The sequence below is a fragment of the Desmodus rotundus genome, chromosome 7 (assembly GCF_022682495.2).
Source record: "Desmodus rotundus isolate HL8 chromosome 7, HLdesRot8A.1, whole genome shotgun sequence".
NCBI classification, from domain to species: Eukaryota; Metazoa; Chordata; class Mammalia; order Chiroptera; family Phyllostomidae; genus Desmodus; species Desmodus rotundus.
This window is the reverse complement of record NC_071393.1, coordinates 99,415,738-99,437,832: the sequence shown is the minus strand read 5'-3', so window position 1 is coordinate 99,437,832 and position 22,095 is coordinate 99,415,738. Positions and strand designations below refer to the sequence as shown.

General features: G+C 40.5%; 1 protein-coding gene across 3 annotated transcripts in view; it reads right to left on the bottom strand.

The window, feature by feature from the left end:
* FRMD6 (FERM domain containing 6) overlaps nt 1–22,095 on the bottom strand; it is a 69,961-nt gene that overhangs the window by 4,994 nt on the left and 42,872 nt on the right. For 2 of the 3 annotated variants that reach the window (XM_024568465.4, XM_024568466.3), the window contains exons 4-12: nt 21,787–21,890; nt 20,704–20,780; nt 18,324–18,510; nt 14,764–14,919; nt 11,580–11,645; nt 10,429–10,497; nt 7,634–7,808; nt 2,979–3,314; nt 1,724–1,855 (exon numbers count right to left, since the gene is read on the bottom strand). In XM_024568465.4, coding sequence (XP_024424233.1) covers nt 1,724–1,855; nt 2,979–3,314; nt 7,634–7,808; nt 10,429–10,497; nt 11,580–11,645; nt 14,764–14,919; nt 18,324–18,510; nt 20,704–20,780; nt 21,787–21,890 — 1,302 coding nt within the window. The remainder of the gene's footprint in view (nt 1–1,723; nt 1,856–2,978; nt 3,315–7,633; nt 7,809–10,428; nt 10,498–11,579; nt 11,646–14,763; nt 14,920–18,323; nt 18,511–20,703; nt 20,781–21,786; nt 21,891–22,095) is intronic. The other variant, XM_024568467.4, reaches the window with a different exon arrangement.

Genomic DNA, 22,095 nt, shown 5'->3' with positions numbered 1-22,095 from the left:
CACTGTAGCCCATCCCTCCTGCAGTCAGTCCCGCTCACTGATCAGAACCAAAATGGGGGGCCACAGTGCAGAGTCAATTCTAGATCTCTGAGATCAACAGGGTCCCAATCATCCCAGTGCTCAGGGGCAACCTGCTAATATTTCAAAACAAATCCAGGGCTGACACTTCCTCATGAGACTGTGGCATGTGAGTAAAGCACCCCCAAAAATGGTTCAGAAGGCATAACTGCCAACAACAACTGGAGGCATAAGGGAGGATCTTGCAAATAACTGAAGCAGGGGAATAGGTCAAGTCCCAGGTCCTTAAGGCCAAACGGCTTAAGTACCTTACCACTTTATTTAAAAACAAAAACAAAAACAAAAAAACCCCAACCAACTGTCATTTGATTTTTATTCAGCCACTGCTAATAACCTACAGAAGTAACTTTTTGTGTTAAATGCTTCCCTAATACCCCCTTCCCAAAGGCACTTTCACATATGTTGTTTCAGGCACACACACGCACACACATGAGCAACAGCATGCTGCCTGTGCCCCTATAATGTGCATATAATTGTAAATTTATATTTAATATATATTGAAATACATTTGTAAGGAAAAATTCAATACAATAAAGCAATGGGAAAATGGGCAAAAAAATGGGCAAAAAAAGGGGGGAAACTGGGTGTAAGAACTCCAAGTGTGAGGAGAGCAACCAGCCTGCCGAATCTTTGTTGGTCAGGCAGAGTGATTCTCTGCAACCACTCGCACGTCTGTTCCTGGAAGAGCACCTGAAAGCCAAGGTTCTGCTAGGCTAACAGATGGAATTCTGTAATAAAAGGTTCCTTGTGCTCTTGCAGAGCCAGTGCCAGGATGGGGGGGACTGGGTGTTGGCCTTATTCACCTCTGTCCGCCCGTGCGCACAGAGAGTCTCACCACCAGAACTGTGGGTCTGACAGGGTGCTGGCAGTCACTCCAGCCCTAACGGGGTCTCTCACTCAGGCCTAACGATGAGCACTGAGGCCACTTCGACAGTACTGGTTCCTAAGGCACATTCCTCTGAAGAAGAGAGACTAATTCATGACACATGACAGACACAGAAGTAACTGAGGTTTAAAAATGAAACCCATCTTGCTCCTAGTTTTTAAAGATAACATCTTTCATTTGATAGAAATATGTATTATGTAATATTATAGAACCCTATAATAGGGTTATGGTGGATGCATGTTTTCTAGAAGAATTCATCAAATGTAGAATTTAAAAGTGCCTTTTTATGTCAATCTTTTTTGATACTTTTCCCTCCGGGTTCCTGTACCAGTCTAACACTGGGGGAAACAAAACAAACAAACCTGGAGATGCGACTTCTCTTTCTAGCCATGTAGCATTTGTCCTCTCTAATCTACAGGTTTTCTCAACTATAAAAAGGAGGAGGCTGGCCTAAAGGGTCTCAGAGGACCCTTCCAGATGTATTACATGATTTTCTGAATATCATTTAAAATAGCAAGAGAGAGAGAAAACCCTATTTTACAACTTTGTCCAGAGTGCCACTTCCCAATCCTGGGAGCGTCTCTCCCCTTTCCCTTTCCTCCACAGAAGGCACTCAATCCTACAGTTGATAACCCTGACTTGGAAAGGCTCCACTTCCAGTCCTGTCTCTGATCCAGTCCCACCCCTTCTATTTTCGGAGGCACCTGCTTCTCAGTCCAGAACAATCCACTAGCTACGGAGAACTTCCCGCGAGCTCACCAGAGTGTCCATTCAGCTTCCGTGACAGGAGCATGTCCTCCGTGATGTAGATGCACATGTCTGGGCTGATTTCCAGAGACTCGTCGTTCAACTGCTCCAGGTCTCTGGGGTCATCCACCAACATCTCTATTTCTGACACAGAAAAAGGAAAGGACATTTAACATGAAGGGAAATGGCCGCCATAATTCATAGCCACATTCTGAGGGAGACCATGTAATTATTCATATTTTAAAATAAATTGGCTAATGAGACTCTACAATAGTCCATTCTAGGGACAATTCTCAGTTAGATGCCACTTGTTCTTTCTCATGGGATTGCTGTGTTATCTGTAAGGCTTCTAAACGACACGATCGGACTCAGCTATTGCTTCCTCTTTAAGAAAGAAGGAACGCTGTACTGCCACGCTGCAAGGACAGGGCGGACTGAGACTGAGCGGCCAGTGCCTGTGCCAAAGCGATCGCTGACACAGAGAGAATGAGCAGTTTGCGACGCTCCCCACTGCCCACAGCTGCCTACCCTCCAGGCATTCAGTGACTCAATTCGAGATCCACATGAATCCTACAGTAACCAAATACACATTCTGTGGTTTTCCTTAATGGAGTCAGTATCTTTTCCCCGAACCTGAATGCTATCGCAATTAGTTGAGAAAGAAAAATAATAATTAAAAAAAAAGTACATAAATGCTAAGTTTGGCTGATACAGACTGTAGGTCTCATCTGACTTCCTGAACAGAGTCAGGCAGCCAGGTGCTATGTTTCCTTTACACTCCCTAGCATTCTGGTGACATGATGGTATTTAAGAAATCCCAATTAAGCAAATGACCTGGGCTCAAATAAATTTATTTCTTTTTTCTGGTACAAATTCAAAACATTTATGCCACTATTACTGAATCCAGTCTGTGTCCGAACCAATGCTTATTTCATCTGGAAATCAGGAACGAAGCCCCCAGGGCTACAGGACTAACTTCCACTCACTTCATATAAATCACTGAAACTTAGAATCCACAACCGTCCAGCCCCATGGTAGCAGAGGATCATGACTAGAGGGATGTTCTATTCACAGTAAAACACAGCCAACTCAACCAAGTTGTTGAGGAAGATGGCAAGAAGACTCTCTGTTATGACTTCTTAGTTGTTCTCCAGGTATTAACTCTATAGAACTAACACTTGAAAAAAGACCATGCGAGAAAAGGAAGAGAGCCAGTGAGGACGACGAGCCAGCGCTGTTGGCTTGGAGGGCCTGAGGGGAAGGTTACCATCGTCCTGCGAGTCCTCCTCCAGCCGGTCCTTGCCACCGCTCTCTACCCCTGAGGTGTGGGAGCTGCCATGGCTGGTCATTGAGCTGCAGGTCTTCAGCTTGCGGTGGATGGCACTACCAGAGTAGCTGTCTTCCGGCCCCATGTCCCGGGGCTTGGTGTCTGCCTCGATGCCCGAGGTGTGGGAACTGCTGTGGCTGGCGGTGGAGTGACGAGATAGGCGCTTATGCTTCATGCTGCCTGCACTGCTCCCGCTGGCCCGGGACCGCTTTTCCAGCTGGTCCATGTCAAGGTCCAGGTTGTCACTGATGTAAGATTCCCGGTACTGCTTCTTCTCTGTGTGGTAAGGAACACAGCTCATCATTATGTTCAACCAAGACAGAAGGAGCGGTTGGTGAGCTTAAGTGAGTCATCAGGCCAAGATAAAGCACAATTTCACCCTCAGAATCTAGTGCGTGGAAAGTGGTCCTAATTCTGATAGGCTCTCCACTTAAGAACACTGCAAAATGAATAAAAACCAGGACAACACATTTGAGGGTACTACTTAAACTACTTAAGGAGTTTTAAAGCTTCAAACACTGTTGAAGAGTGCTACTTGACCGACCACCTCTTGCCAGCAATCTGTTATCGGCCCACAGTGACATAAGTTCAGTACGTGAGAATACGCATTTAGGAAGTTTTAGAGCAATGTGACGTTGTCATGACAGCCAATGTGATTTTGTATTTTGCAAAAGTATCAGTCTACAGGAGATTAGAAATTTTAAAAACCTGGTTCTTCCCCACAGATAATTTTAGAAGCACTGCTATAGGAGACTGTTTAATAAATATGCTAATTGCCATTCATTTTATTCTTTCGTTTGTTCAGTTTGGTCCATCGTTTGCTTAGCTCTAATTGTCAAAAACAATTTAAAGTAAAACTAGTCTTCTGAGAATTTCTTTCAAAGAATTCTAAAATTTAGATGTTCATTAATGAAGATTGCTTTTCTCCACTAGGCTGAATTAGTGAGGCTCTGTCATCTGTTTAGAAAACATAGTAATCACCACTGGTTTGCCATGTGGCCTCTGATTGCTAAAAACGTTCTTTAACAGGCCAGTGCAGGAAAGTCCCTTTTATCAAATGCTCAACTAGCCATTATTACACTAATGCACAAAGTAACAACTGAGGTGCAGGGGTACAACCGACACAAAAATACAGTCTCCTGTGCTTCATGTCAGAAATTGAAAACAACAACAAAAAACCAGTTTAGCTTCCTTACATTTTTAATACTAATGAAAAATAACATATTAGGACATTGTTAAAAATGGAAAGTGCATTTGGAGAATGTTAAGTTGATATTATCTCAGAAACTGCTAACTAGTAGACTAACTGGATTCTTAGGGGGGTGATAATAGATTTAATTGTCTTGTTTCTTGGTTAAGTAAATACACTTCCACTGCTTATGTCTGAATCCCACTCTGAAGCATAATTGCAACAGGCTCCCCAGAGAGGGAATGAGCATCAGAAGAAAGAGAGGCTATGTTTTCCAGGGTGCATAATAGAAAAAAATGCTCAGAGCGGGCTAGGGGTACACTTCTGGGCTCCGGCCCATTCATGTCAATTCTAAGGAGTCAGGCTAAAACACAAAGGCATGTGTGTGTGGCCACAGAGAAAGCAGACTGCAACTAGACATCACAGCCCAACACACACATCACTGAGACAAAAGAGCATCCACCCCAGTTTTTAGGGCTAGACTGGATTCTAATGATTCCCATTTTCTGAAGTCAAGTGGGGTTGAGATGAAGATGAGAGCTAAAGTGTTTACAAAATTTGTTTCTACTTCCTGTAGTTTCAAATAATAGATAGCCATATGACCCTTGGAAAGGTAGCAAGTGAAGGGGGAAAAAAAGTAAGAAAAAAAAAGAAAGAAAATAATTTCTATAGGGTGTTGACAATTGGGAATTGTAGATTAATAATTTAAAAGCTTTCCTACCTCTTTACAGTCCTTTCAATGCTAACTTCCTGGTAGGTTTGGCGCCAATCCTAGTTCTTCCATATTCACTAGTATACCCGCTGGAAGACAAGCCCTTAGTGGCTGGCTTTGTTCCCTTCGGAGTGAGTACTACATCACTAAGGGGTGTCCAACGCATGTGGCCCAGGATGGCTATGAATGCAGCCTGACACAAAATCGTAAATTCACTTAAAACCTTTTTTTTGCTCATCTATTTTCTCTCTTTTTTTTTTTAATTTTTATTGTTATTCAATTACAGTTGTATGCCTTTTCTCCCCATCCCTCCACCCCACCCCATGCTCATCAGTTTTCATTAGTGTTTGTGTATTTAGTGTGTGGCCAAGACAACTCTTCTTCTTCCAGTGTGGCCCAGAGATGCCAAAAGGTTGGACACGCCTGACCAACCCTCTGTAAACATTTAAAAAGCTTCACACCACTCAGTTACAAATTGAGGGAAATGCTGAAATAACTCAGAAATTTGGTGTAAGAAATGTAAAATGCAGTCTACCATCCCTCTAGCAATCACCAGTGTCAGCAGTGCAGGTGGTGAACATGTCAGTGTTCTTTTGTTACCTCTGGGGTACAAGCCCAGAGACCACAGAGTTTTCCATACGTTATTTTACAATGTAACATAGTTGATATGACTTCTGGGTATATGACCCAAGAATAAGCTCCAGCTGCTGAATAAAGTTGGGTTAAAATTATATTAAAGAAAGGGCATTTCTTCTTTTCTAAATACTGTGGAAGAATTTTTGTGATCATTTTCTACTATAAAGTGCTAAAAAAGTATTTCAGACCAGCTAACTCTACATTAAATTTAATTAAGAAAAACAAGATTCTTTTTGTGCTGATCTTTTGCTGAGCCAAAATCGAGAAAGGGCTTTCTTTAAAAATAGAGTCCATAAATGTGGGTGAGATAATTGGATTAGGCCAAGGCTGGTCCAGAGAAACTTAATTTCAGGTTTTCTTCAGACCTGGAGGGATCTCTAAGTAGAAGAAATTAAGTGTTTTCTTTAGAAGGAGAAGAAAAAAAGAGATGTTCCCTCCAAATTTATCTGTACTTACCCAAATAAAAAATCCAATTTATAACTTTTTCACTCATTCCTTCATTGCCCTCTATACACATAAGCCCCCAAATGCACTTGGTACTATGCTTGGTGGTTTACCTCAAACCTTATGGTTCATTAATTCTCACAGGCTCTAAAAAGCGTCCCCTCAAGTCACCTAAACAGGAATTCACTAAAATGCTGCTGGCAGATGAAATGAACTTCTCAAGTTCAGCAGATTAAAATGAGCTGACAGAATAAATGAACTTCTCAAGGCACCAATTAGGAATGAGGCTGACTTGGCAAGATGGGCTCTGCACCTAAATAAGACACCTACCTATTCTCCCAAGTTTCCCTGGCACTCTGTCCCATCTGAGTTCTTTTAATATTCATGTCAGCATCGGAGAGACTGATTTGTTAAAACAATGAGTCATCACAGGGAAGAGCCGGCAGTCGGCAGCGAGGAAGCCAAAACACCTGACAAATTTCACCCATTCTCTCCAAAGACACAGTCTGGCGGCAGACAGTGGGAAATGACTCATGCTCTAATCACTACTTAAATTACAATGACATCTCCAAACCGGGTCTCATTTAGATAGAGACAGCTTTTGAAAGATATCAATCAGATGTGCAAAACTCTGTAAAGTTTTTTGCTTGTTACGAGAATTTGCCTTGTTTCTGTAGGAAAGGTGGGGACTGAGAGATCAAAATTTGCTTCAGACATGGACCTAAGATATGAATCTGCATCCTACTGGTCATACAGATGCCTGAAATCTACTAATCTAATTGAATTACCCAGAAGTAGCACAACATGAATTTGCAAAACAAATTAAAGACATTAAAAAATAAACAAATATGCAAAGTAGCATTTTGGGGGATCAGAAGTTGGAATGTTAAATGGAGGAACCCCAGGGTGCCATAACTCAAGGTAAAGGGTGAACCATGAACTTAATATTGTAAAGCTGAAGCCTGCTATTAAAGGCCCCATCCCTGCCTTCCTCTTCTCTACCATGCGCTCCCTTCTCAGGGCCCAGGATTCTGGGGCCCCAAAAAGACTGCTCGATTGTGTCTCAGTCTCGGCAAAGCCCCGAAAAGACTGGCTGATAAAATCCTCAAATAAAAAGTTCTCTCTCCTTTGTTTGTCATTCTTGCTAAGGCGGCCTTGGGGCCCTCCCTGCAGTCAATATGAGAGACAAGAGACATTTCTGTGACCCACCTTATTGGAAGGAATTTCAGACTGCCTGCAGATAACAGAACCACGGTGGATCAGGGTATATACAGAGCTCTGAGATGCAGATAAACTTGACGTGAACTTTCACATGGTGGCTTTTTGCAAGGATTTTCAAGCTAAGCATGGGATAATTTAAAGAGATTGTCCTCAAGGGTTAGCTAACCAAGAGGGAAAACCTCAGCTATTTGGGATAGGTATGGTTGGTGGCTATCCCTTGCCTTCTGAAATAGAGCTGAGATGTGAATAGGAATGCTGCACTAAATCTGGAGAGGTCCAGTCCCCAAATGCCACTCCTAAAGAGACCAAAGCCACAGTTCATGGCAGCTATAGAGTAAGGGGTCGTGGGTGGCAAAAGCATCACTTGTTTCCCCATTCGAGACCCTGCGATACCTTCATTTTCCTCCAGCTTCCGGATGTGGCGCAGGACAGGCTGTAGATTCATGTAGAGGCGGTGGCTGTTGCTCAGCAGCTGCAGGAGGTGTCTGGAGCGCATGGGGCACCCCGTGTAGTATATGAGCTTCCTAGCTGAGGGCAAGCCATCTGGCAAGATCTCAAATTTCTTTCCCTGTGGAGGGAAAGCATAAATCAGAACCGGGAAGAAAAGCCTTTGATTTGCGGAGGTACCCCTCATTTTCTACTTAGTAAGGAAAACTGCAGATTCAGAAATAGAAGTGCAATGGGTCCTCAAATAATGTTGTTTTGTTATAACCTTGATGAGCTGCTGTAGGAACTTAACTCTTATTTATGTCAATCAGCCTTTGTAAAACAGGTCTCATGATCTGTCCTTTTCCTTAAAATCACTGGACCTATTGATGACTCTAAGTGAGGACTTACTGTATAAAGCTCCATTCGAAATTTGCTGAGATATAAATTACTGTGTTCCCTATCAAATACGCCACAGACAGAGGATTACCAAAAATTCAGGGAAGGGTCTATCTAGCAACGGTTTTCTGTAAATCACTGACTGGGTTCCTCTGGCTGGTCAGGCCACTTATTATACGTGACGGAGAAGAGAAGGGCCCATCACGGCAGCACCCTCAAATGCAATCCTAGCACCTTAACTCAGCCAACAAATTCTGGAAGCGAAAGGCATTCAGATACTTGTTAAACACTTGCCATGTACCAGACACTGTGCGAGGCACAGAAAACAACTGTGAACAGGACAGATAAGGCCCCTACCCTCTTGGAGACACATTCTGGTGGGACATATGGTAAATTAACACATAAAATCATTATAGTTTATGATAAAATCTGGGAAGGAAATAAATAGAATGATAGTGAAAAATACAGGATACCTCTTTAGGGTGTAGAAAAAAATATAAAACTTCTCTAGCTGGATAAAAGGAGTTGGAAGCTAGAGCGACAGTGGGAGGGACAGCACAGGAAAGTGGAAGAAGAGATATAAACAGTGTAAGTATCTATCAATAGAGATATAAAGAATCTCACTCTTTGAGTCTAGGATCATTAACATAAAGTTGAAGTTGAGGGTGAGAGTTGGCAGAGCTCCTTGCAGTTATGGAATACTATGAATTACTTTCATTTTCCCGTTAATGAATAGCGCAGAACTACAAAAAGGAATATTCCAGACACAATGATTCTTCTCGGCCAGAGGGGAGAAGTAAAGCAAAGAGGGAGGCATATTCTAACTTGGAGTCAGTACACAGCAATATGGGTTTCTGTAACTCAGACTGGGATGGAATTTTTCACCTCTGGACTTTAAAAAAACCACCCGTGGATCCCAATGCTAGAATGGTAATAACTGATACTTAACGAGCACTAAGCAGATATTAACTCACTTACCCTCACAATAAGTCTATGGAGGAGAGCTAATTATCCCCATTCTTAAATGAAGAATCTAAGGCACAGAGAGGCTAAGTAATTTGCTCAAGGTCAGAGCTGGGCTGGCTGCAAGAAGACTCATCTGAGAAGTCTGTCAAAGAGATTCCCACTCTCCAACCCACAGCCACTGAGTCAAAAATCTCTAGGGCAGGAGAATGAGGCACGAAAATCCGTGTCTTCAAAAAGCTCCTCAGATGAGTCTGATGCACAATTAGATTCAGGAACCCCTGAGTCCAGGACCTGTAAAACACTCAATTTCATAAATGCATTTTATTACTACTTAATTTGGGATACGAAAGGGGCAAGTATGGTAATAATCTGCTCATTTTCAAACAGCTCAGATCCTTTCACAAAGAGCTGGAACACAAGAGACCCCCCGAGGAGGAGGCAGGTCAGACCCCATTTCATGTATGAGTAAAGTGAAACCAGACTGAACTGTGCCCAAGTCCTTAAAGCAATGTAAACTCAGGCATAGGTCTTTTGACCCACAGAGCAGTGTGGAGTCAGTACCCAAATCCTATTTGGCAATTAGGTCCTTTACTTATACAGGCCATCTTCCATACGGGAGAGAAGTCCATGTGTACAAATTTTTACCTTCCTCCTTTCTTTGTGTATTTTTTTCAATAATTTTTGAATAAATTATGTATTTCAATGACTGCTAGATAAGTACACTATTAACTGTAATTCTTTACACCCTACTAAAAAATGTATGTAGCTGGAAAAGTAAAGAAACAGCTGGAAAAATCATGAATTTGCTCTTAGCCAACAAACAAGTTTACTATTCTCAATATTCTAAAAATAAAAGTACTTTTCCTGTTAAGAACTCTAGACCTTTCTTTATAATAATGAGTTTAAACGAATCAGATATTAATAGAAACATCTTTTTATATCACTCTTTACCCTTTACTCAAAAGAAGTAACTTCCAAAAGAACTGGCCAGCCCCCACACTAAGAGTAACTCACCCGTGATTACGACTGACTGTTTTCTAATCCTTCTGCTGTACGCTTTTAAAGTAATTCTATTGGATGAACCAATCTTGTACTCCTCTACCTACATTTCTGTTGCAAGTAGAATAACTTAGGGCAGTGTGGCGAAGACCAGGCACACAAATTAAAATTAGTAATTTATTTGGCTGTAAGGTGCTCCTATTTTAGGTTCACCACTGATGAGTGACAAGGATTAAGGTACATGTATAAGAATATAAGAAAGCTATCTTCATTGTCAACTTTTAAAAAACATTAACTTTTGTGTCTGGAATAATACTGTTTTAAAAAACAAGTAACAACAAAAATCCACAAAACCAAATAAGTGATGAAATTATTTTAGTCAGTGATTTTAAACTTACCACAAACACCAACTTTCCAACATTTGTCCAGGGGAAATCATAAAGTAACTGTTTCTCTTCGTCTAAATTCTGTGGAAAGAATTATAATGCATATAGAATTACTGATGAAACTGACAGACTAAAATGGCTCTAATTTATCTTCCAGAAAACTAAAGTACATTAATTAGAATCTGAAAGAGGCCCTCAACTCTCTTTGGAGATGTGCAGACAGTAATTAAAAGATTAGTGATACAATTCTGTAGCTTCTGGTTCATGAGTGTCTGTATTAACTGGCCCTTTTAAGGCAACCTTTTCTCTTTTGGCCTATTCCTAACTTCAAATAAAAGTCCAAAACACTCGGGCATTCAAGAGATGAGATAAGGTACTCAGACTTTCATAACTGGATATTCTGCCGACACCAAATATATTCTCCTATATTCTCCTAGGCTCACAGATAGATTATTTTATTCCCCTTGTTGATATCAGGCTGCAGGACAGCACCACCCCACCTACTTATTCCGGGGACAAGCTTTATCAAAAAAGTACAATGGAAATGAAAACATCTGGTCAGGTACTGTATTGATGCCATCTTTACACAGTTATAAATGCCCCAGGATAAAAGAGTAGATTTTAAGTCACACACAAAATGTTTGGACATCTACCAGTTACAAACGTGGGCCCATCTTTGGCTTTTTGTTTTCTGTTCTAGAAGACTTATTACTAACAAGGTTTAGACTGCATCACTTTGTCTATCCCCCATCATTAACATCTGTGGTAGACAAACAGAAGTAATGAACAATCCATGGCCACAAATGGACTGGTGAACCTATCACAGGACCACACAGACACACTGTCAATTAAGACAGCGTAGATGGGGGAAAAGGTACAGGGAATAAGAAGCATAATTGGCAGGTACAAAGTGGAGAGGAGGAAGTTAAGAATAGTACGGGAAATGGAGAAGCCGAAGAACTTATATGTACAACCCAGGGACATGAACTAAGGAGGGAGGGGAATATGGGTGGGAGGGGGAAGCAGGGCAGAGGGGAATAAAGGGGTGGGGAATGGGGCAACTGTAATAGCATAATCAATAAGATATATTTTTTAAAAAATTAAAAAAATAAGAAAAAGAAAGAGTAGATACTATTTGACATTTATTTCTCTCATTCACTAACCTGGAAAATCTGTATTCCCCGCATGGTCAACCCAAGGGTCAAAGAGGCTTCAATTTCCCTTTTATCCTGTAGGAATTTTATAAAAAAGTATGTTTTTCTTCAACAATAAATAATTCAGCACCAAAGAAAAGAAAGAGAAATTTCAGAACTGGAAAGTTTTTGACTTGAAATAACTTCACTCGTCCTTTGCATCCCTAGTTTTCTACAAGCTTTAAGAAAATCATATGCACATGGTAAATCAATAATGGTATATTCCATATTCTTAAATCCTTGAGACTTAAAAGCATTAGTGTTTTTTACTATGTTAAATATACTTTCATATCTGACAATACTCTAAATACTTATGTTTTGAAGAACTCCAGCACACAAGCCTATTTTTGCAGCTTTTGCATCATTTCTTTTTACCTTCCGTCTTATACTTAACCTTTTCTCAGATACTAGAATCTTAAATATAATGTCACAGTTAAACTCTGAGATGCACTAAACTGTATGTTTCAATCTGGGTACACCTTCCAGCTCACAAGCTAAAATCAGAGGCAAGCCGAAATATTTAAGGGTCTTTCGTGAGGACAGGTAATAAAAGCTGTAAAAGCTTTATATTCCACTAGTTTTTTACAAAGTCCTTAGTTTTAAAATGTTCAATTATTACTTGCCAACATGATATACATTCTATCAGCTAAACTATAAACTGTAAAATATAATGTACAACTACATAAGAAAAAAAATGCTGCAATTAAGAATGCACTTAGAAATTTGGCCATGTCTTTTAAGTGCTTATCTGTAATAAGTGGATATAAAATATAAAGTTTAAAGTAAAAGATACATAAAATTACTAAGTAACTATTTTTGCTATGAGATTTCTCGGTACAAACGATAAGTGAATATGTACAGATATTTATTATGTTTAGTCTAGTTTTCCCATGAACATGGTTAAAAAAATATTTTTGGAAAATGCATCTTCACCAGGCATAGAAAAGAGAAGACATAGCCTGTTTTCACTTTTTGGGCTGTTTTTTCCCACCAATATACTTTTACACCACCAAAGGCTCACATAAGTAATAGAAACCAATCCATTGCTATGAGTTTAGGCCAATCACCCTTTCAAGGCTGTTCTGTTGCTTCCTGAAATGAGACTGTGCTCACAAAAACGCTCGCAGTGCGTGTATGAGCATGCAGTACTGAACAAGGAGCACAGAATTCTTTTTCTCAGAAAATTTCCTGTCCTTCATCTACCTTATTTCAATCTTATAACGAGGCCTTAAATGAAGCAGTTTTTATGGTCGCCACACTTGACTTCTCCAAAGAATGAAAACTCTGCTCTCGAGGTAGCAAAATCTACTTCCCCATTTCACTCAGTTACGTTATTACTTCTCACCTTTTAAGAAGACAAGAGTAATTTTCTCTAGCAAGTAGAAGTATCACACTTTAACTAAATTTGAAAGATTAATTTTTATACAAAAGATGAAGTGAGGGTATCTACTTCCCCAAATGATTCTTAATAGGAATTTTTAAAATACTAAACTTTCTTATCAAATAAGAATCACTACTGTACCAGGCACTCCACCTGGTTATTTCAGATTCACGATCTCATAGAATTTTCTCAGCTCTAGAAATGTATGGAGTCATTCCCACTTAATAGATGGCCCAGGATTATATTTGCTTGGGGCCCTAGTGATAATCGGTGGTAATACGGAGTTTCTAACTGATATTTGATTCTAAAACCACACTCTTTTCAATGCATCACTGATACTTCTAATACATTTTAAAATTGTAAACTGTTAAAAATGTTATTTATTTGCTTTTTTTCCTATAAATTAAGTGTCACAAATAAAATATTTTAAGGAAAAAACATACCGACTCAATCCTTTAGGAATTCAGCCAAGGAGATTTTATGGAATTCAATTACGCCTGTCAAGAATGACAGGGCACTGACAAGGCAACCCTTGGGCATGAAAGAGAGAAAAAAGTACCATCCTTTGGTCCCTTAGTAAGTTTTCTGAACCAGGAAGGATCATCACCAGCAGTGTACCCAAACTACAATCCAGTCTCCCAACAGTCTCGTTATGCTAATCTTACCTCAAGGGGTATAGTGGCGGTAATAAGCATAACAACAATGACAATGGGAACAACTGCTTGAAGCACTTTTCATCCATTGTCCTTTAGGTCTTCAATAAACTTCAGAGGTGTTACCATCCCCATTTAACTATGGGGAAACTGAAGCAGGGGGGTTAAATTACTTGCCTAAGGTCACATGGTAAAAGGTGAAGCTGGGAGTCAATCCTGGCAGTTAGGTGCAACAGACCACACCCTGAACCACTTCATCCTATTTGGTTTGAGAATGTACCTCTGTATTCGTAAGTGGGGATTTCGGAGTTCTTGCCAAAGATGTGACACTTAATGAAATAAGATAGGAGTGGGGAGGAGGAGGCGTAAGGGAAGAGAAGACAGAAGATGATAAACGGTAGTGTGAGTGATTGGCCCCAACTGTTATTTGGGTGTGTGACCTCTGACCTATGAAGAAATGAGGCTAAGGATACGCAGGACACGAAAGAGGGTAGCAAACATCAGAGGCTGAGGGAAGCCCAGTTTGGTGGTGAAAGCACACAGGCTGTTTGCAAATAGACCCTGGTTGAATCTTGGCTCTGCCACTTACTCGGCTTGTGGTCTTCAGTCTGTTTCCTCGTCTGTAAAATTGAAGATTATAGTTCCTATCTTACAGAGTCGTGAGGATTTTTTAAAAAAAGGATAAATATACAGTGTGCCCCACAAACACAGGACTCTATAAACACCAGCTGTCACGGTGATGCTCTTGTTAGTAATGGATACGATGCAGGCATGACTTCACTTTGAGGAACATTAAAGACTACTGATTAAACAAGTTGCCAATATTATTCCTCTAGACAGAAATGAGGATTTGGAAAGGGGAAAAAGAACTATTTCTTATCACTGAAAAGCCATATTCACAATTTGCAGCCAGTGTTATCTCAGCATTGAACGTGAAAGCCTCCATCCTAGGCTCGAGGAAAAGCATCACCAACTCCAAGACTGACCTATGACGACAAACAGTGGGTCCCATGACGCTCTTGTAAAAGCCCATTAAAAAGTGAAGTGAGAACTTTAAATAAAAGCATCTTGGGATGGAGAAGGAAGTTCTCAGAGGCTGCAGATTCACACGGTTTTGTACCTTATACAGTCTGTAGTAGTGAACGGCAACATCATCCAGTCGGACGGCCTCTTTGATATATTTAAGATGAGCCTCGGAAGCTGTCAGTGCAAACTGATCTTTGTGCATGTTTGGAATGTGCTTCAGGATGTAGTCCTTCCCTCTCTTGGAAACAACCTGTTGGAATACAATGGGTGTGTAATGCAGCATTTGTTGGAGGGATGTAAGTACCCTCACCCACAAATGACGAAAGGACGAGGACATAAAACAAGCCATATAAACTAGCTAATGTCTATTAGAAAATTCCCACTTTTACTCTGTTTTCACCATTGGTTATGTTACTAGGCTGAATCAGCTAATACTAAAAGCTACAAAGTCAATTAGCTGTAGTACTGCGTATCTAAGAAATCACAAGAAATGGGAAAAATATGTTCTCTTGGCTTTAAACTCACCAAGAACCAAAAAAAAGGGGCCAAAAACAAAGCCTGGCAAACTTGCAAAATTTCTGTACACATCATTGCTTATACTTGCAAATTATTGGTATCATGAAATACATCTCCTGTCAGCACATCTTCGGGTTCTGGATCCTACTTAACTCTTCTAAAATTACAGCCACAGAGTGGGAGGTTCTCAATGCTAATCCGAAGAAGGCAGGAGACTGTGAGAAATTCTCTGAAATGTGTGGTTTTTGCATAACAGGCTGATATGAACCATCTATTTGAATACTGAGAAAACAATTTCTTTCATATTTCCCTTGCAATTCCTTGTGCCTGTATTTTCATCAGCCAGTAGCCTGAGCTTTTAGATGACAAAAATACATAGTAACTAGCAGCTGCAGGCTAAGAAAAAGGTGTTGATTAGTTAAAGGGCCTACCTGATTTCATAAGGGTTATAAAATGTGGAAAGAATTACACAAAATAAATAAGAGTGGTGTTTTAAATCATCAGAATAAAAAATTAGAGAATTTTTAGTTTTAAAATGTTTTTATAAATACTGACAATTTGTTTCTTTCTATTAAATTAAACATGATAAATTGCCAGCCAATTATCAAGTTCTGCTGAGAATTCAAATTACAGATTTTTCTTTCTGGATGCCTTTTACGCGGAGATCATCTCTATCAGTACTTGTCAACCTTTCTCAGGTCGAAGAACACAGAACAGCACTGGCAGGGCAGTGAGGGAGCAGCTTTGCAGATCTGCAGGGTCGAGGACACTGGTACCTGGGCAGCCCGGGTGCCACGGCTCACTGATTGGGAAGCCCTGATTAAGGGACCAGGGTTCAGTGAGTACCTGAGGAGAACTAGGGAATGTAAAAGCAGGCTAATTTTGGTCCAGCCTGACACTTTTTGCAGTTTCTCTTCCACTAACTGAAGCATTATCAAATGTCAATCAGTCAACAAAAATGTATATTTAGCACCATAATGTTAGAAGTGTGCTGAAGAAACAGAAAAGCTTCAATTTATGCCTGTCCTTTGGAACACACCAAGAAATATCAAGTTAACTGGGGGTAGGGGAGAGGGCGGGCAAAGTAAGATGTAAAACACAGGGTCCTGCTGAGCCCAGAGGAGGGGTGCTGGGCACCTGGACAGTCCATCAGAGAAAACTACATCTGAACTGAGTCGTGCAAGATGAACAGGAGCAGTTGGGTGAAACAGGGAGAGGGGCTTCACAGGCTAAAAGACTCAGAGGAAGAAAGGGCCGGCTACGCACCACCATAGGTGTGGAGGCAGGAATTACTGGATGATGCTACCGCACGAAATTCAAGGAGCAGAACAACAGAATGGAATCTGGAAAGGCCGGCAGAGACCAAGTCCTGCAAAGATCCTCAGTCATGCTTGGAAGCCTGGGCTTCACTCTGTAGGCGGTGGAGAAGCCTCTGAAGGTTTGGGTCAGAAGCAGAATCAGTGCTGATGAGAGCCAGAACATGGGTATGGGAGCAACGATGACGGGGAAAGGATGCAATAGGCATTTAGGAAGTTAACAAAAATACAAGAGAACTTTACTTCTTAAGCTGGGTGATGGGTTAACGAGTGTGTGTATAAGAGGACACGCTGGGTGACTGGATGAAATTGGGAGGAAGAAGGGTGAGAAGGGCGAGTTCTGTAAGACTCTCTAGTTTCTGGGTGACAGGTGGGTGGCAGTGCCACTGGCTGTGGTGAGGAACTCAGAGGTAGGGATACACAGAATTGAGGTGGAGGGAAGAAGATGAATCTCACTTGGCACATATTGAATTTGAGAAACCTTTAGGTAAACAGCTATCTCATGGACACAGAGGAGAGGTGGTTATTAAAAGCATTTCACTGGATGAAATCTCCCAAGGTTGGGGGGGGGGGGTTAAGTGTCAGATGCAGCTGAGAAATCCAGGAAAAGAAGTGAAAAGTGTTCACTGGTGACTTCAGGGACAGCACTATAAGTGGGGCAGTGGGGAAAGGCAGATGGAAGTGGGTTGAGGAGTACATGTGGGAAGTAAAGCAGCTAGAAAATCAAATATCCATTACTTTTTCCAGAAGCTTTAATGAGAAGGGAAGGCCGGAGAGGCGGTATTTCTTTCCCTTCTTTCTTGCCGGAGGACAGGGTAGTGCGAACCAAACATGGCATATGTGTTCTGACCGAAGGAGAGTTAGTCTGAGCAGAAGCTAAAGGCATAGAAGAGAGAGAAAGTACAGCAGAGACCTGGAAGAAGGATGGGAACAGGTACAGAAGGGGCGGGGTAGAGAAAAGACAGCTGGGACAGTTCATGCTGGAATAACCTAAGTTTCCTTGTTGAAGTTAAGGAGATGGTGGTCAGTACAAGCACTTTACTTACACAGAGGGGCCTTGCCTTACGATGGTGTGAAAGCAATACCCATTCAGAAGCCATACATCGAATTTTGAATGATTGGTCCTCCCTCGTGATACTGGGCAGTGGCAGTGAGCCACGGGACCACGAAGGTAAATAACTGTCTTACCAGCAGTATTTGTTTTAGGTCAATGTTTCAAACATGCTTCAGGCTGTGTTCAGGCTTTCCGCTGGGTTTGTCCATGCTGGGTACCCAGACAACCATTCTGTTTTTCATGTTCAGTATAGTATTCAATAAGTTACACGAGATATTCAGCACTTTACTACAAAACAGGCTTTGTGGTGGATGATTCGGCCTAACTGTAGGCGAGGGTAAGCATTCTGAGCACGTTTAAGGGAGGCAAGGCTTAGCTATGATGTTTGGTTGGTTAGGTGTATTGAATGTGTCCCAACCTATGATATTTTCAAATTACGATGGGGGTAATTGGGGAAGAGAAAAATGCTGCTCAAATTAAAAGTAAGAAGATCAAGGCCATGTAAATGCCAAAAGAAAGCTGGCAGGTTCCAAGTTCCACCACCTTTGGAATGGAGAGCAATCATCTTCTGCATCAGCTATCAGCTGAGAGCACATCAAGAGATCATGGGTGCCACGCTCCCAAGTGTGAAATTTGTATTTGGGCATCATGAAGGGTTTCACTGGCCATAAAACATCTGGGTTCTCATTTCTTGAACCAACAAGAGCAGCAGCGTAATCAACTAGAAACCTGCTAGAGGAAACACTAGAATTTGAAAACAGTGCCTACCCAAGATGGGAAGTAAGCCTCTGGATCAAAGTATTTTCCATAGTGTTTATTCCTTTTGAAGTTCCCAAGATCAGCCTGCAGGGCAAAGGCTGCCAGCAGGAAATAGGCCTCCTCTCGGAGCACACACTGAGAATGAAGAACTTGTTTTCTCAGGTGCCAGTAATAATAGTATCTTGCTGCTCTGTCACTAGGAAAATAAAAGAAAACAGAACGCACATTTCGATGGTACAATCCAATGGCATGTAAACAGACCCCAAATCCTGCTGCCCATCTGCTGACAAGGGCTCTTCTGTTTCTGCTCCCCCCTCTGCCCTCCCTCCCCACTCACTGAAAAAAGGGGAGGCTGTGGGGAACACCTGCCCGCTACCTCCCTGCGCTCTAAGTCAGGCTACCTAGACTGAAAAAAAAATAACATTTCCTAAGATCTGTAAGGTACAGTTCACTCAGAGAATAGAGAAAAAGTCTGAATCACTCCACTCTAATATGGTAAATATTTCATGAAACAAGTAGGACAATAGAAACCTAGCAGTTTGTTGTATTAAAATAATTTTATTACAATAATGCTGTACACATAACATAAAGACAAATCTGAAGGGACAATCTTGGCTTGAATGTTTTGCTACTCTTTTGTGTTTTTCAGCTGAGTACGTTACAAATACTCTAAGGTCCTTTTAAAAATGTTTCTGTTTATATGACTGTCTAGAAAAAAAAATTAACTATAAATGGTGCTTTTTTCCCTCTCTCAGAATGAACGAACTGGAAAATGCTTACCTTAAATCTTTTTTTTTTATTAAGTGTATGTTACTTTATGGGTGTGTTTTAATAGGCACATGTTATGACAATCATGATACTCCTCAAAAACGGAAAAACTACTGGTGTGCTCATTACCTTCCGCTGAGGTCAGAAATAAATACAGTCCCCATTAAACATGCTGAGTAAGAAGTGCTGACTGGGGAAAACATGGTCAGGCTTCAAAAGATGTCAGAGGCATACAGGACGCCTTTGTGATCAAAGCAAAAATGAAGAAAGAAATGTACGTGTCTATGTAATGCACTTATTTGCCTCCCTATCATTTAGGTTGAGTGTTTACCTGACGTTCATAGCTCATTGGCTGATGATAATAACATATGGGTTTATTTTAACCAAAACCATGTTGAAGTATAAAGAGTTTAAAAATAAAGCATTTAACAGAAGCACAACAACAACAAAAAAAACAAATAAAAAGAATAAAAATAAAGAATTTATGTAATTTTTTCCCCCTCGGGACAGGGTACTTTTCGGAGCGATTCTTTTTATAATGCTGACCACTCAGTTTTGGACCAGTTCATCCCAGGGGAAAAGGGCAGAAGTATTGGGATAAATTAAACATTCATTAGCCGTAGGGGGTTAATTAGTGTCTAAATAACATATTTTTTTTCTTTCTAGTGCATTCCATACTTAGTAGGTAAATTGAGTACAAATTTTATATACACTGGGAATAGCTAAAAAGTTTCTCAGCTCTTTAAAACATTCTGTATGGGCTAATATATTTTACATTTTAATGTACAAGTGGCAATGATATAAATATTGAGAGTGAAGATACTAGCCAAATGTATCTTTGTCTCTTACGTGGGGTTTCTCAAAGTTTAATTATAAATAAGTAAAACACATAGTTTACATTTTTAGTACTTTCTATCAGCCAACCAAATCCCCTCTGAAAGTTTCAACTGATAAACCTGCATTTGAAACAGTGAATTCTGAGTCTGTATCATGAGCTAAGCGTTGTTCATGCAGCCACCTCCAAAAAAAGAATCAACTACCCTCTCTCACTGAACTGCATCAAAGATTCTCCCAGGATGACTCCACTGGGTGTAATCTTAGCTTGAAAGTTACTGCCAAGAACAGCAGCAAGACCCCCAAAGTGGAAAGAAAACCAGGCTGTGTAATACCCAAGCATTTTTATGGGAGACAGTTCTTCCTGCTGTCCCACTGCCCCACCGCCACCAGAAAAGAATTTAGTCCTGTCATCAATTTCTCCACACTACACAAAAGTGCTAGTTCCTTCTTGAATGAAGTATCTTTTTGGTGAATGATTTGTTATTGAAAATGTGGAATATAGAAAATGTGAGCCGGTGATACTGCTAACATTTCATCAACAATCTAACATGGTCATTCATTCATTTAACAAGTATTTATTGAGTGCACACTGTACCTCTGTTGTAGGACCTGGGGATATGTGTGGGTAAAAAGACTTTTAAAAAATCAAAAATCCCTGCTCTTCTAGAATGTATAGTCTGGCAGGCGGAGACAAACAAGCATGAGTACTCTACTCAGTTATAAGCCCTTCACTTGGTTTATTTATGTTAGAAGATGAGTTTAGAACCCCTCCCTGTCCTTGTACCTGATCAGCCTGCCGTTTTCCACGTAGTACTGCACACGGAAGTGGATGATCATAGGAGGCCCAAACTGGTCTATACCCTGAGACAAGGACACAGAAAAATCCAGCTCTTTTTAGTTCTGCCAACAATGGATTTCAAAAGTAACAAAATACCAAAATTTACAAGATACTTTTTAAACACTGAAAGCTTTTATTTACTTCTAACAAGTGTGGCCTTGCAGTGGAAAGACAGTTGTCTCATACGGATGCCAGGTTCATGCACAACCAGGAAGTTCTAAAGCATCATTACTGCATCTGATACTCATTCACTATAATGCCAATGACAACATAAGGGAAGATAAAAATAAATGCCAGTGGAAATTTCTAGCTGCCGTGCAGCTCCTTTCTCAGCTCTGTCCCCTGTGGTGACCATTTGCTCCTCATTACAAATGTTCTCTTGTTCCTCTGACATTCCACATACCAAATTCTAATATGCTGTTTGTTTATTTAGACATTCATGTTCCTTACTTTGTAGTTAGCTTTGAAGTAGCCTTCCATTTTATCCTACGAATTCTTAAATACAAATTGGAGGGTTTAGGATTAGACACTGGGGATTTATTCCTGATTTACTAGGGTGACCCTGAAAACACTAGGCAAATCCCCGGGGAGTGCTCCCCCATGTAAACAGAATTGATGTTTACTTAAGAAAGGCAAGCAGAACAGTAAAATAACGAAGCATCAGATGTAAGGGTAGTAAAAGCAGATTCAAAAATTGCCAATAATACTGAGAATGTCAGTCTTGACGAGCAGCGTAGCCATGGAAGAGGAATGCGGGCCCCTTTCATGCTTTTCGTTTCAAAGCATCACCCCGTGGTTACTGAAAAGTCATTATCCAACATCATGTAAACAGACATCCAGAATCTAGTTACATGCGGTAAGCTATTAATATTTCATTGAAGTGACATTTTAGAACTTAGGAAACTCATTTCCCTTTTCCATTTTCCCTTTTCTCTGTGGTATAAAATGTTTGTGGTATTTTTAATACATAATAGCTAAAATAAACCTTTAAAAAAATCAAGAGAATTTTGCTCATAAATGTAATCTCACCCAAGTGACTTCGTATTGTCGTACCTTGCTGGCCTCTTTCTTCCATTCTTTCGGACAATACTTATAAAGCTTTTGTGACAACTCCATATACACATGTTCATTATCTGCACATTAATTTACAAAAGGAGACAAGATGATAAAAAGGGTTAGATTTTTTTTAAAAAAACGGATATATACACAAACAGATTTTTAAAAAGTCTCAAGATTTGTGAGAGTACTGAGTTCACAGACTACCGAGAGAATGCAACAAGACATCAGGACATACGCTCTGTGGCCCAGACATTAACGAGGTTCACTGCGAATTATTTC